This window comes from Etheostoma cragini, chromosome 6, assembly GCF_013103735.1.
Source record: "Etheostoma cragini isolate CJK2018 chromosome 6, CSU_Ecrag_1.0, whole genome shotgun sequence".
In the NCBI taxonomy this organism is placed as follows: Eukaryota; Metazoa; Chordata; class Actinopteri; order Perciformes; family Percidae; genus Etheostoma; species Etheostoma cragini.
The window spans coordinates 8,555,155-8,569,517 of record NC_048412.1 but is presented as its reverse complement, the minus strand read 5'-3'; the positions used below and the strand labels follow the sequence as shown (position 1 = coordinate 8,569,517).

Below are 14,363 nucleotides of genomic sequence, written 5' to 3'. Positions count from 1 at the left end.
ATATATATATATATATATATATATATATATATATATATATATATATACATATATATTAGAGCCAGACCGATATTGGCAGGCCGATATTAGGCAATTTCCAAACTATTGGTAACAGCATTTATAATGGCCGATAAATGATTATTAAAAAAATTAAAATAAAAACGGATATAACACCCTTTAACCATGTTATGAGTGTTTGCGTTGCATAGTTTGTCCACCAGAGGGCGTTCTACAACGTCCCTGTTGACCACTCTTTGATTTTTCTTTTTCTAAATGTGTTATTGTTCAAAGAACTTTAAGTTTCATATCTTAAGTTATGTATTTTTTTAAATTTTATTTATCGGAACTTTAATATATTTTGACTTTTCTCTATTCTGTTGTGAGAATAAAACAAACACGTTTATTTTTATAAACTGCATTATCTTTTTTAGTGAAGACTCAAAAATAATTACAAATACATAATGTTAGGGAAATCTGTTTATGTTTTGTTATGCATTTCTGGATTATTTATATTGGAAACTCAGATTTTTAAATCACCAAATATTTGTATCGTCCTTAAAAATCCTTTATCAGTAAGGCTCTAATGTGTATGTATGTATGTATGTTCTGTATGTATATATACATACACATATACAGATTTTATGGTAATGCAGCAGAATCTGCACAACCATTGAGTTATTGTCCTCTCCAGCCAACATCTCAGCTTGCAGCTTTTTGGCATAGGCAGTTAGCATGGGCCCTATAGCTCTGTGTAAATAGGTAACCTCTGCTGCTCAAATGCCAACTTTCTCTGGCTGTCCTAGACAGTGCTGACATACTCCACACACTAACTACTGTGCCTGTCACTTGAGATACAAATAGTAGAGTCCTAATTGATATTTACTACACAGGCTTGTTGCCCATGTATCGCAGCGTCCCATTGAGTTTTTTGTTACGTTGCCTTTTTTAACAAATGCACTTCGTTATCTTATATGTACGAGAGAGAGATATGCAGTAGATGTATAGAGACAGATAGAAGCTCATAACGTGAGAGAAGAAGCAGGCTCAGAGAGTTAGAACAAATACGTCCTCCGTTGTTCAGTATTTTGTATTTGAGCTACACTTGCCACATGTAGCCCTGATATCGGTCTAAACAAGGCTCCAGAGCACCAACAAACCTCTCTCATGACAAGGCCCTGGTCTGATTACCCCGTTTTCCTTCACACTAAAAGGAAACTTAGTGCACTTATCGGGTGTGAAAACGCACAAAGGGAACATCTTTTCAATGGAAGTAAGTGAAAGCAGCTTTATCTTTAGAAAGCCACCCTGTCCATCTACACTTAAAAGACTCCACTCTCTCTTGACTCTTCCAATATCAGTTATTATTCTGTAACATCTGGCAACGTCTGGATTGTACATTCGCTGTCATTTGTTAGGCCCATTATGATTCAACAGCAAGAATCCATGGCTTACTCTTCTACTTTTCTGCAGTCTTTGTGAAAAGAGATCTTGAATTGGCTTTTGTACGGTGTTCTTTTTTTTTTTTAGCTACTCCCTAAAATAAACCTTGTGGTTGTAGACAGGTGAGTGTGTATGTGTGCACATCATTAAGAAAACAAGTTCTCATCTTTTTACTTTTAGGATTATTTGTTTTGGGTATTGTCTGCCTTTATTTTGACAGGACAGCTTAAAACATGAAAGGGGAGAGAGGGGGGGCATGACATGCCGCGGGTCGGAGTCCAAGCCTGCTGTGTCGAGGAGCAAACTTCTATGTATCCAGGCGCCCATCTTCTCACTTTTAGGATAATGCCAGTTTTTCATGATTTATGATACTGTATGCCTAAGTGTGAATATTTGCACGGGACAGATTGGCATAGGAAAAGTTCAGTCAGTATTTGTGACCATGAGCTAGACTCTCTCTCAAAGACAGAAACCAGAGAAGTCTGAAACTTGTAATATCATTTACATGCTTTAATGTTCACAAAACACGAGTTATCTCTGATACTGTCTGTTTGAATAGATCTGTGTTCACCATCTGTCTCAAACGCTCTGGATTAGCGCCCCTCGATGAAAAAAGCCCAGTCTGCCCTGATTGGTCAGTGGTTCTGGTTCTTCCGCAGCTGTGCTCTCTCTATCAACGTTCACGTACTGGCGTTTGAGTGATGTGTTTTACGTCACCGCTGAGACAGCAACATTCAGCTTTGAAGAAGAGGACAACAATTACCAGATCATTACCTTCTCGGAAGAGTCTTCCATGTCAAACCTTCAGCTACTGGCAACTGCGTTGAGGAGGGGTAGGGGTACGATCCTGGAAGGTTTGCATCATGTGGATGCACCAACAGTATTTTTGTCATTACTTAGAATTCCTCATGAGGGGGAGAGAGAAACTACGCACTACGCACTATCTTGCACCCGTCGCGACACAAAGCCAACGCAAGTGTCTTTGCTATTTTAAGAGCGTCCAGCACCCACGTTGTTTAAATAGCAAATGCCCTTGTGCCCATTTTTGCGCCCACGGGCGTGCTGGAGTTACCGGGAGGTGGGTTCAGGTGCATTCTGGGTGTAATGTTATCTTGAGGCAGCAGGAATTGATCGCGCCATTGACCAACAAAAACCTGGTCTAAAGACAATAGCGCAGCATTTTGTTGTGATTTTGTTCATACTTTTCTTTCAGCCATTAAGAACAATAGATGGGTTCCTTGACAATAGCATCTGCAATTTCTGTCTGTCCAAGTCTTAATTGTTTACTCTGATGTTGGACACTAACACATAAAGTGCCGTTTCCTCCACCGCTCTATGTACAAGTTTGTCCATTTTGAGAGTGTATCTGCGCTGGACTAGTAAAATATCTTTTCATCTAAGGACAAGTGGTCACTGCCTACTTAGTCTATCGATGGCGTTTCATTTACGGGTTGTTGAAATCTAACACATCTCTGTGCCTGTTTACACTGGAGGAGGACAGGGCACAGTTGGGTCAGAGACTGTTTGCCGCACAACTCAGAGTTTTTGATCACAATGTCAACCTTGTGAGAGCAGGACATTAAATGTCAGGGGGAGATAGGAATATCAATGATTGATGAGTTTGTTTCTGTATGTACTGCAAGAACTGTGATCTCATCGCTACCCTGGGGGCTAGACCTTGTGCCTTCAAAATGTCAACTTCTCAGGAAATGAGCTAACAGCAACAAAAGTTAGTTTGTTATTTCCCAAAAAAAGTTGATGTTTTGAAGAGAAGTTTTGATATTTTAAGGAGCTTCCTGAGCCTAAAGTGTTGTCGAATCTGCAAACTTGCAAGTGCAAACATTCAGGTCAAACTAAAACATTGCAAATTAGGGGCAATGTAATCTTCCTTTGATAATATGTGTGAGCTTCCAGTATCTGTACAATAAGTTAATTTGTTCTCAGAAGCTGAGCCGTGAACATAGTCCCCTCTTCACTGTCTCAAATTCCCATTTTTCTGCATAGATTAGCCTACAAGTGTCTGAGCCAGGCACTGTTTAAACAATGGCATTTCTAACACTGTTCCTATCACCTTGGAAACGCCATGGCAACCTGTGATCTGAGAGGGCACAGTGTGGCTCAATTAGCACCAGCCGCATCTCATGCAGTCTTCCGCCAGCCTAATATCTCCATATTCTGTCTCCTTTCATGCATTAAGTGACACAAATATGTGAAGTGTTACATCACCTTTTATATCACTTCCTCATAGATTTTTCCCTTTTTCTCACATTGGTGAATGCAGAGACAAAGTGAGTTCCAGTAACAGTAGTTATCAAGAACTTTTTATAACAACTTTATTGTTTGTATAACTTATGCCATGATCAAAGCAACATTTACTAACCTTTCTACTCAGTTTTGGGTTCATTTAATCAGTCTAGGAATTCCAAAAAAAAAGAAGAAATGTAATGTGAAATGTGTCTCTGTGTTCCCCAGGTATCGTGTCCAAGTCTTTCGAGTGTCGCCTGAAGGGTCAGGGGGCTACGTTTGTGGAAACAGAAGCCATGGACTCCCCTGTGCACAATAATGGCTCATTGGAGGCATCCGGCCACAATGATTCTATCCAGCAGGTCATCATTATCCAGGGCTACGGCGACGGGGAGGTGACCATCGACCAGGCCCTGGAAGAGTCGGCTGCTGCCACCCTGCAGACGCTGGCCATGGCCGGCCAGGTGGCAGAGGTGCTCCACATCACAGAGGATGGACAAGTCATATCCTCGGGCAGGGAAGTGGCATCCGCAGGGGCCCACCTGGCCGAAGGCAGCACCCGGTACATGGTACTGGAGTCGGGCGAGGCCAGGAAAGAGCTGCGGGCTGTGGTTAGAGGAGGAGTAGCAGTGGAAGCCGCAGGACAAAGTCACATGGTTTCGGAATCGTCCACAGCTCTGGATGCTCTGCTCAGCGCCGTCAGCGAAATGGGCCATCAGGAGGAAATGCAAGGGCAGGCTGTCGTCACCCAAGAGGTCCTGAAACCTGAGATAGTAGAGGCTGTGCAGAGCGTAGCGCAGCCGGACATCAAACAGGAAGAGGAAGAGATACAGGTCATCCAGGAGACCAGCCGCCAGGAGATGCAGGAGGTGCTGCAGCTCGCCGCGTCCCAGATGATGAAGAAAGGTCTGACCCAGGTTATTGTCAACGACGAGGGAACGCACTACATTGTGACAGAGCTGGACAACTGCACCTTACAGGTGGAGGGGAGCGTGTATGGAGGGGCAGGGGACGGGGAGGGGCAGCAGGCTGAGCATCAGGCTGGAGAAGAGATGGTGGTCTATCTGGATGGAACCCCTCATAATATAGTTCTGGAAGGGTAGAGGATAGAGAAATGAGCTGAGAAGAGGTACAGTTGTTGTTTCATCTAATTTGTACTTCTGTTAAATCCTACTTTTTTCCGTTTTATGTTTTCGACTATCTTCTCTTGGGCTACGTTAAACTCAGGTTGCACATCATTTCAAAGGGACAGTGGAGGACACAGGTTTGGTGCTTGAGTTAACTTGCAATCCTCACAACCACCAGGGCTACATTAAAACCACTTCATGAATGCCATGCAGCTTAAGGAAAGGCAAAGTTAAAAAAAAAACATGCATCTAATATTCTGAGTCATTCAAAGGATAATGTGTATTCTGCTTTTTGTTTTCTTTATGATACCTTTGTGAAAACTTTGTTTTGTTTGTGATGTTAGAATTTTGACCATGACACAATGATTTATTAATTCTCTTTTTTACTGTTGACTTCTTTCCATCCATTATAGGGATTAGTAGATTAGTAGTTGATGGATTTTAAAAAAACAAACGAACAGATCTTACAGATGATTTACATGTTGAAATAGAGTTGGCAATTACACATTTCAGTTTTTTGACAACCCTAGCTCTAAAAAACATTAATGCCATTTAATTTCGCACAATAAAGATTGAGTCTAATTTTTTTCTCGGGAGTATTTGCCTTCAATTGTCACGTCAAGCTCACATTGCAGCATCAATACGGCAATTACATGTAAGGCACAGCGCCATCATATAAGCAACATGCACATACAGTACATGCATCAGCTGCTGGCTCCCATCAGGCTTGCTGATCACTAACACTGTCATTATCATCACCATTATCATTATTGTCATCATGATCACCATCATCCTAATCGTCATCCTCTCTTCTCTCCCCCCATCAGGTCCATTCTGTTCATTGCATACAACACTCATCTTTTCTCTTCCCCCCCAGCAGTATTCAGCACTGGAGGGAGAATCAATATTCATTTAGGCCCCTACACAGGCCGCGTTTCTGATGGAGTGAGTGGGAGAGCAGTATGACGGATGCAAACACAATGGCCAACTGCTGAAAGTAGAGAGACAAAGCACTCATACACACAGAGGGCATCAAAAGACCATCCCTTTAACACACACACATACCGTGCACACAGAGCCTGAAGGTGGGCTGAGAGAAAGTGTTGGAGGAGTGGGCAGGAAAAATGAGAGGATTACAGATGGATGTTGAGAGAGGTGAGGCCAGAGAGAAGTGAAAGAGCAGTGAAATCCACAACCACACAGAGAGAAGGGAGCCTGTAATTTCACGAAACATCTGTGTTCCTGTCTTCGGCTCCTGCTCTCAGCCCCATGTTGCATTTGTAAACTCCCAGTCTTTTTATGCTCTCTTCTTTTTTTTATTCAGCAAAGATACGCACATTTCCCAGAAGTCACGTTTGCTTTGTGAGTATCCATAAGTGCCTGTGAGCGGGAACCCAAGTTTGTTCACACCCACTGCATGGTAAAAGATGCAACGATAACATGTAAATGCCTCACATATTTAGAATGTACCACCATTATCCGTTTTGAAATAAATAACTAAATAACCATATGTTATGTGTGTGTGCGTGAGTGTGTGCTTGGGTGTGTGTGCGTTGGTGATTTTGTTCTCAATAGGAATGTCCACCTGTGATCACTCATTATTCAACATGTCCGGCTGAGTGATTGTGTACTGCATTGTGGGCATCTCCATCCTCCTTGTGTATGTCCCTAGTCATGGCTGGATCTGAATGGCTCATTATTAACGGCAGCAGGCCACTCGTGTGACATGGAAGAGAGAGAAATTAGCAGCTGTCACCCAGTGATGAGTTCATTTCCTGACAGGCCTCTGCTCCGAAGAGTCCTGCTGCAGACAACCAGACGGCTGATGGAAACCTGCTGCCGATGCTTAATTGGAGAGCCGGAAAAGGGCAGGGGGAAGAAGGGCTGGGCTTGGATAGAGAGAGATGAGAGTAAAGAATTGCGAAGTAACGCAAGTATTAGGTAACGGTTAGAATGTAACTATTGGAAGAAGAAAAAAAATCCGCTGCAGTAATTTGACTTTTGTATCACCAGTGGGCTACTGTGTTGGTATTAGCATGTGTATTCTGGTACTTCAATTGCAGATAAAGATTTTGCATGCACGTTATAATCATCTAATGAAATAATATGCAGTGCTATGATTAAGCTACCCAGAAATATGTCATATTAGCTCCACACTTATAAAACTAACGACTTAGTAACAGTAACATAAATAATTTGAGCATATGTTAATAGATTCTGAAAAAGAGTAACAACAGAGGCGTTGTTGGAAATACATCCATCCTGTGGCCAGAAACATGATTCTAAATGAATGCCAATGAATGTGTGATATGCACCTGTGGGCTAACAAGGTCATGGTAACATGTCAGTGTTGAGCTTACAGCTTGTTTCCACTGGCCCCGAGTGGCCGACAAGTCACTTATTGTTTGTTGAGGTACATTTAGTTTTCTCTGCTATTCATTGTCCTTTGTTTATTTTAAGTGACAAAGGTATAATCTGTCTATGTATAAAGTTCATGTTCATATTTACTTCCTTGAAAGTCTGTTAAAGTTCAACATAGCGCTGGCATCAGGGTGGAACAGCTGGTGCTGAAAGTTTAATGTTAGTCCATACCCAAGACGTTCCCCTTCCAGGATTGCTCTTGTGCTGCTGGAAATACCGCCGGATGTCATTTTTTTTTTGCTAGATGTCAAAAGCTAGATGTTTTCTAGATGTTTTACCTTCTGCTTTCTTTGTGTTGGCATTGTATAACTGTGGTTAACTCCTCAGATCTTTGCAGGGTAAATCCAGACAGCTAGCCAGACTATCCGTCCAATCTGAGTTTTCGTTCCCGAGGCTATTTTGCAGCGGCATCATGGCTCTGTTCAGTGCTTAGCCCAGCACATGCCGATTGTGATTGGTTTTATGAAATCCAAATAAACTAGAGCACGTTTTTCTCGCATCTTGGAAGGCTGTGTGGACTTGCGAGACCCTCCTCCGCAGCGCTGTGGAGGAAGGGTTAGTAATGCGAGACTAGGTTAATGCATAGAAATAGAATGAGAATAGAAAGGACATTCCCATTCAAATCAACATAGCAGAATGGTCAGAGCGGCGGCCATTTTTATTTTCATGATTGCCATTGCAATTGCAAGATTTGTGACCATTAAAGCGTGTCCCTCCCCGATGTCAGTCGAGTGCAGATGTGAGTCGCAACAAGTAGCATACAAGATGCTAACGAGAGACTTTTGTAATGTCAGTGCAGTAAAAATGGACCTACTTAACGACGTTTTTTAATTGCTGGCTACAAGTGAACAATCAAACACAACAAAGGTTGTCATTTGAATGTTTTTTTAGCTTTGCCCCTTATGACCTCATCCAGGTGGGCCCATCTGAGCTTTCATTTCTCAAAGGCAGAGCAGGATACCCAGGGCTCGGTTTACATCTATCTCAATTTCTAGCCACTGGGGGTCAAAAGGCAGGCTGGGGGAACGCATATTAATGTTTAAAAAAAATCCTGAAGTGTAATTTTCTTGCAATTGGACCTTTAATGTCTCTGCAGTGGCGGAATGTAACTAGGTAGCCTACATTAGTACTGTACTTTACTTAAGTATTTGCATTTTATGTTACTTTATACTTCTATTCCATTACATTTGTCTGATGTCGGGGACGATTTGCTGCACAATGAATAGTTTTACTTTTCATTCTTTCAAGTACATGTACCGGTAGCTGATAAAATACATAACATACTTTTTCCTTAAGTGAGGTTTTAAAAGCAGGACATTTACTTGTAGTGGAGTATTTTCACAGGATGGTATTTGTACTTTTAAGTAATAATTTACCCGAGTACTTCTTACATCACTGTGCCTATGTAATTTTACTTTGAAGGCAGGGTATTCACTGGCAATGTGGTACTATTGCATTGAGGCATTGCTACTTTATGCTTTGCTGGGTGGGGGTTGAGCGTAGAACTCAGAATGTTGGGTGACACACACACACAGATAAAAGCACACTCAAACAGAACGCACAAACATAAATGCACACTCTCATACATAGAAACAGTAACGTGCACCCTTTCCCGTGGGCAACTCTCATTACTCTCCTGGGGACAACTGAGAGGGACAGAAGTGGGGATGTGGGTCTCTCTCTCTCTCTTACTCTCTCTCTCTCTTTCTGTGTTTTCCTGAGTATGATAAATATAGCAATTCTATTTAGTTGCCATCTATAGAAAACATATCAGCCTGGGGATCATTTTCTTAATGTCTCCGCTATTAGTTTTGGCTTCCCATTGGCAGTATTAGCATGCCGGCTGATATGCTCTGTGTGTGCGTGCGTCCGTCCTCGGGCTCCAGGTACAATTCTATTAAACCTGACTTGTTTGTTTATTTCCTGTCTGTCTCCCTCTACATGTACCCTGCTTGCTAGAGCCTTGAATCCTACGGTGTGTACATAAATCCTTGCCAACATCGATAGGCCACGTATAGTTGCATGTACAGTCTGAATCCAGTGTTTCTTTTTGTCATTTTTGTTGCTGTAAATCGATAGTTGTTTGAGGCAGAGGTGGAGTGTTGGGGAAGCCACGGTTCAGTTACGGTTCATCTCTTCCATGGGAATTATTATGGGAAAAGGGGGAGGAGGGAAGGAGGGGTGTGTGGGAGCCCTGCATGGCTCTTCTCCCTTTCTCTTACTTTTCCAATGTGGCTCTGCATTTGGGTCTTTGATCATGTTAATCCCTGCCTAGCGCCCCCCATCCCCCCCCACTCTCCCTGCCATAGACTCACTGCCACACACACCTCAGCGCCTGACAGAAATTGACAGCCCACTCTATCCCACACATACCCCCTCCAAAATGGCAAGCATTCTCCATTCCTAGCAGCTTACCCCCACACCAAAAAGAACAAAATAAAACACCAGGCAGGCAGGCAGGCAGGCAGTCCCATTGACCGTCTGCAGCACTTCATTAAGGAGAAGCAGTGATTGAAAAGGGATCTGATTAGCTCTCTATGATGAGATAGCAACGTTTCAACCTTGAACCAGAAACAACTGTAAGTGCTTTTTAATTAGGCACACAACACTGAGGAAAAGCACTTCAAAACCTAAAAAGGAGGGAGTGAAAGAAAGACAGAGTATCTCCAGCAGAAGGGAAAGTAAATGATGAGGCAAAGAGTGGATCAGTGGGAGGCCTATTCCCTCTGCCCTTACAAGAGCATCACTTTTTCAACACCATGCACATCATGGAAGAGAAACTTGAAATTGAATTGAGCTGAAATGCCCTCAAAACAGTTCCAGTTTAATTTCTTCTCCATTTAGACGTACACGATTTAAAATGATATGGACCTCTTGAGGGTAAGGAAGTGTTGTGCCTTGAATCTACTCTCTTGAATTAAAAAATTTGACATCCTCAATTTTATATCAGTGGCCCTCACAGTCTTATTTACGTATATAGACTCTGAGAAATCGGCACGCTACCCTGCGCCAACATGCCACTCTGTTTAAATAGCAGATCTTCACTGTCAGCTTGCGGTAACACCTCTCTGCATAGCTGCTGCAGCCATCTGTTTCATGTCAGTCCTGTCATATAGGGGTCAAATTTGTTGGTTTATTTATTTTATCAAAACAAACAGCATGACAGATGAAGAGAGTGAAAAAAATGGGATGATAGGTTTTCTTGATTCAGAAAATATTTCATAATAAGGTGAAACTTTAATGTTTTATCTCGCACAAAGTTGGGTCACTCCGAAAGCAAATACTTACAGAATACGGCAAAGAGAAATTACCAACTTGTGCCAACACTTATAATACTAATGCAGCAAAATGAAGCTAAGACGTCAGGAGTTAAATAAAATGGTAATCTTTGTTTCTTTCTGATATCCAATTAAAGTTTGTAGGATTTGTAGCATCTAGCAATGAGGTTGCACATTGCAACAGAAGTGAAAAACACTTCCCTTTCCAAGCGTATAGAGAACCTAGTGTGGTCTTTTGCCAGGTAACATAAAAATGCTAAAGGTCCTATGTAGAGCCTTTTTTTAACCTCTTTTAATTGAGAATTATAGATTATGAACATAGATATATCGCTACAGGTATATATCCGTTTTTCTGGTCTACTGTAAAAACACGCCGGGGCAACAAAGTGGTCTCAGTGGAAGAGATTGTACTGCGTATGTAAATATAAAACGCTCATTCCAAGCTGACGATAACACGATTTTTAGTTTTAGGTCTTTACACACCAACGAAGGCATTATTATGAATGTTCTCCTAAATGCTATACACTGCTCCTTTCCATCCATTGCCATGGATATTTACTGCAAAATAATTCAAGTCAAAGGTTTGTCACTTAAAGTCAATGATTGTAAGATTATAGTGAATGTTACATGAGTACAGGGTCCTGCATATATTACTAAGGCACAAATCAATATACTGCAAGAATAAATTCCTTGGATTATATTGGGTTGTGTTAAAGAAAATATAAGAACAAGGCTAAGAGTCGTCAGCCATGCTAGCAGCTCCGTGAGGCTTAGGCACAGCAGTGTTTTGAGCTAAATCATCATCATGCTAACATGCTCACAATCAAAATACTTACATGTTCATGTAGTTCATGTATAGCAGCTTTAATTTGTATCACAGACACAATCTTAGTTTAGCGTGTTAGCATGCTAACCTTTGCTGAAAAGCACAAATCTACATCTGATACGAGTGGGAATCAAAAGTTAAGCAATTGTTTGGTTATAAACCAAAGTATTGGGCAAATTGATGTTCTGATCATACATGTTGGCACCAGGTCAGAATTTAGAGATTACCAAAGTTATTGCAATCTATTTTAAGCAGGATGGGAATGGCTTCACCAATTTCCATGGTAATTCATCCAATAGTTTTCACTTTAAACCACAAATGTTAACCATTTTGCCACCATAGCTTAAAACAATCAAAACTAGAAGGACACACGGAGAGCGCATACCTCAGCCACTGCCATTCCCTATTAGTGTATCAGTCCCGTGACTCAGATCTGCCCCAACCTTTAATGCTCTCTTCCTTGGCCAAAAGTTTCAAAGTCTCATGAATATTCTGCCAGTAATTTTACCGTAATCCTGCTGATAGACACACAAACCAACAAACCGAACTGAAAACATAACCTTCTTGTCAGAGGTGATGAGAGAGGAAAATAAAGTTTTTTCTAATAACTAAAAACAGTAGCAGTATATATCCTCTTTGATCACCACTACCACAACAAATAACATATATGTTGTCTCTCCTAAGTCTTGTCAAAATTACTATCCCACTAAATATTTCCAAGTACATTCTGGCTTTTTGTATTTTGATAGCAACAAAGATTGCTACCATTTTCTGACATGGAAGAGCAACAACAACCTGACCAATGTTATTCCAATCCTGAAAGGCTTGTTTCATTATTCTTGCAGATGTGCTTTTTTTGACAATCACAAAGCTGATTGATTGACCGTAACTCTTCTGGTGGAAACCCAATTCATATGTTATTAATAATACACCATTTCAAAAGGTTGTTGAAAATGTGTTTGTCAGTTGGATAGAAACAAGGCCGTTGGTGTTTTTTACTAATTCAAAACGGAGAGGCCCCATCCTGTGGCTTCCTCTACCTACATCCTAACACTGCTCTAACTTTAAAATAGAGATTGTCTTGGCTTTACTAACTGCCTGATGTTGTTTTGCCAACAGTAACATGTATCATACTTCTCTTAGGGCAGATGTGTCAGCATTAAGATGAAAAAAATTGCCACAGCTTGCTCTTGCAACACAACTTTTCATTTATTACTTACATTCCAGTCCAGTTGGATTCTCGTCCATGTTTACAAATGGGCCTATGTGTGTTTGAATCTTTGCTATTTAAATGATGTGACTAAAATGAGAATGTCAAATATCTCCGTGCATGAGCAATTTTGATTTTGCAGCAGGCTTTTCTCTTTGTCACCCCCTTTCTGTCTCCTGCTTCTTTCACCTAATGTACGAGGAAGTCAGGCCTCAAATCGCAGGGTGATCCCATTTGCTGGGTTGAGTTTTAGTGTCACTGATATTGGATTAGATGTGATAGTACTCGTGACAGTGCCACTGGAGAAGTGCAGTCACAAATTTATGGCACTGCCAATGGGAGGTGTCTGTGTCATTCAACATGACTCATATTATTGGCTAATTCTCTCATCCCCGGTGATCTGGCTGGCATTTCAGCCCTGTAAAAAACCCTACATGGGAGTTAGCCTTTGAGTATAATGTCCTCAGAGAAGAAGAATATGTCATTTACGAGGATTTATTCCCAAATTGATCTTAAACATATCTGAGCTTGTTATAATTTCTCTGATTTTCTCATTGCAGGGTATTTCAAAGCAGGACATAATTGCGGTGTGCTTCCTTACCAGCCACCCTGACCATTTGCCTTTTAACCATCTTGCATGGTGTATTGAGCCCCACATTTGTGAAGTGTAGCCCTGGGAGTCCCCTAGTGGCCCCTGCCTTGCTGTAACAAGCGTGGGGGGCCCCTGTGGTAAGTGCTCTCTGGGGACCTCAGCTCTGATCTGTCCGTCCCTTGGGCCCTGTTAATTCCTGCTCCGCTCACAAAGCCTCGCCACTCTCCACTGCTCTCGTCCTCCTTCTCTTCAAACTGCTCTCCTCCTCTTCTTCATCCACCCATCATACTCTCTGGCTCTCTCTCTCTTTCTGTTCCTAATGTAGAAGTTGTGCCGTCAACAGGGAACTTGGCCAGTCTCATTAAAATCTGGTGCAGATGTGCAGATCAGTGGCAGTGTAGTGTCGTTGGATAACCAAACCCTGTCCAGTATCCATAGGAATTCAGTCCACAGTGGACGATTCTGCACCTCGCCATTCCGTCCAGCATTCGAGGCCAGGCAATAGTGAGCCCAGTGTGTAGCAAGGCAGGAAGTGAAGGTTGGGTTGAGGATGGGCATGAGGCATGTCTAATACAGGAGACTAAAGTTCACGTATGTTATTATTTCCTTCACCTTTTCCATGTGTTTTTGTTGCCTACCCCTGACATAACCTAGCCACACATCATTTGCCATGACCATAATCCTTCCCACACTGTAGTTGCCACCACTCCTATTGTAGAAAGCGACGATTTTAAACATGTAGCCAATAGACATAGAAATAAAACCCCTTGCAATTACATTATTATCTGGGGTTTTGTCTTCCATGTGGTAATGTAGCATAAAATGTAGCTACAAATTAATGTTTGCAGCTGTCTCTATCAGATCAGCGCTAACTGACAGTTAGCAGTGAAAAGCAATTGGAGAAAAGAGACAGTATGGACATGTGACAACGGTTTAAAGCCAAAGAATCAAACCCAGCCCACTGCCATTATAAGTACATTAGTCAAGTGAGCCACCAGGATACCCCACCAGCTTTTTCCATGCTGCTTTAATATGAATGATCCATAACAGCACAGTGTAAAAGTTGTGGGCTGTGAAGTTTGACAGAATTTGGATCCTTCCCCCGTGCCAGAGTGTTCGTGAACAAAACACTGGCCACCGAGTTTTTCTAGATAATCATCCTCCAAATGATCTTCCAACCGTCACCTTTCTGCAAGCTTTTCTAACTGCCCTCTGCCCCTTCCTC

At 41.8% G+C, this 14,363-nt stretch overlaps 1 protein-coding gene and 1 long non-coding RNA gene across 2 annotated transcripts in view; one reads left to right on the top strand and one right to left on the bottom strand.

Annotated features, from left to right (window-relative positions):
* LOC117946355 overlaps positions 1-2,556 on the bottom strand; it is a 2,830-nt gene extending 274 nt beyond the window's left edge. The window contains exons 1-2 of the long non-coding RNA XR_004657012.1: positions 2,378-2,556; positions 889-891 (exon numbers count right to left, since the gene is read on the bottom strand). This is a non-coding gene — a long non-coding RNA (uncharacterized LOC117946355). The remainder of the gene's footprint in view (positions 1-888; positions 892-2,377) is intronic.
* The window catches only part of znf407 (zinc finger protein 407), a 146,892-nt gene extending 141,493 nt beyond the window's left edge, over positions 1-5,399 (top strand). The window contains exon 10 of the mRNA XM_034873489.1: positions 3,913-5,399. Within this exon, the coding sequence (XP_034729380.1) occupies positions 3,913-4,787 (875 nt within the window). The 3' untranslated portion in view covers positions 4,788-5,399. The remainder of the gene's footprint in view (positions 1-3,912) is intronic.
* Positions 5,400-14,363: the final 8,964 nt, after the last annotated feature.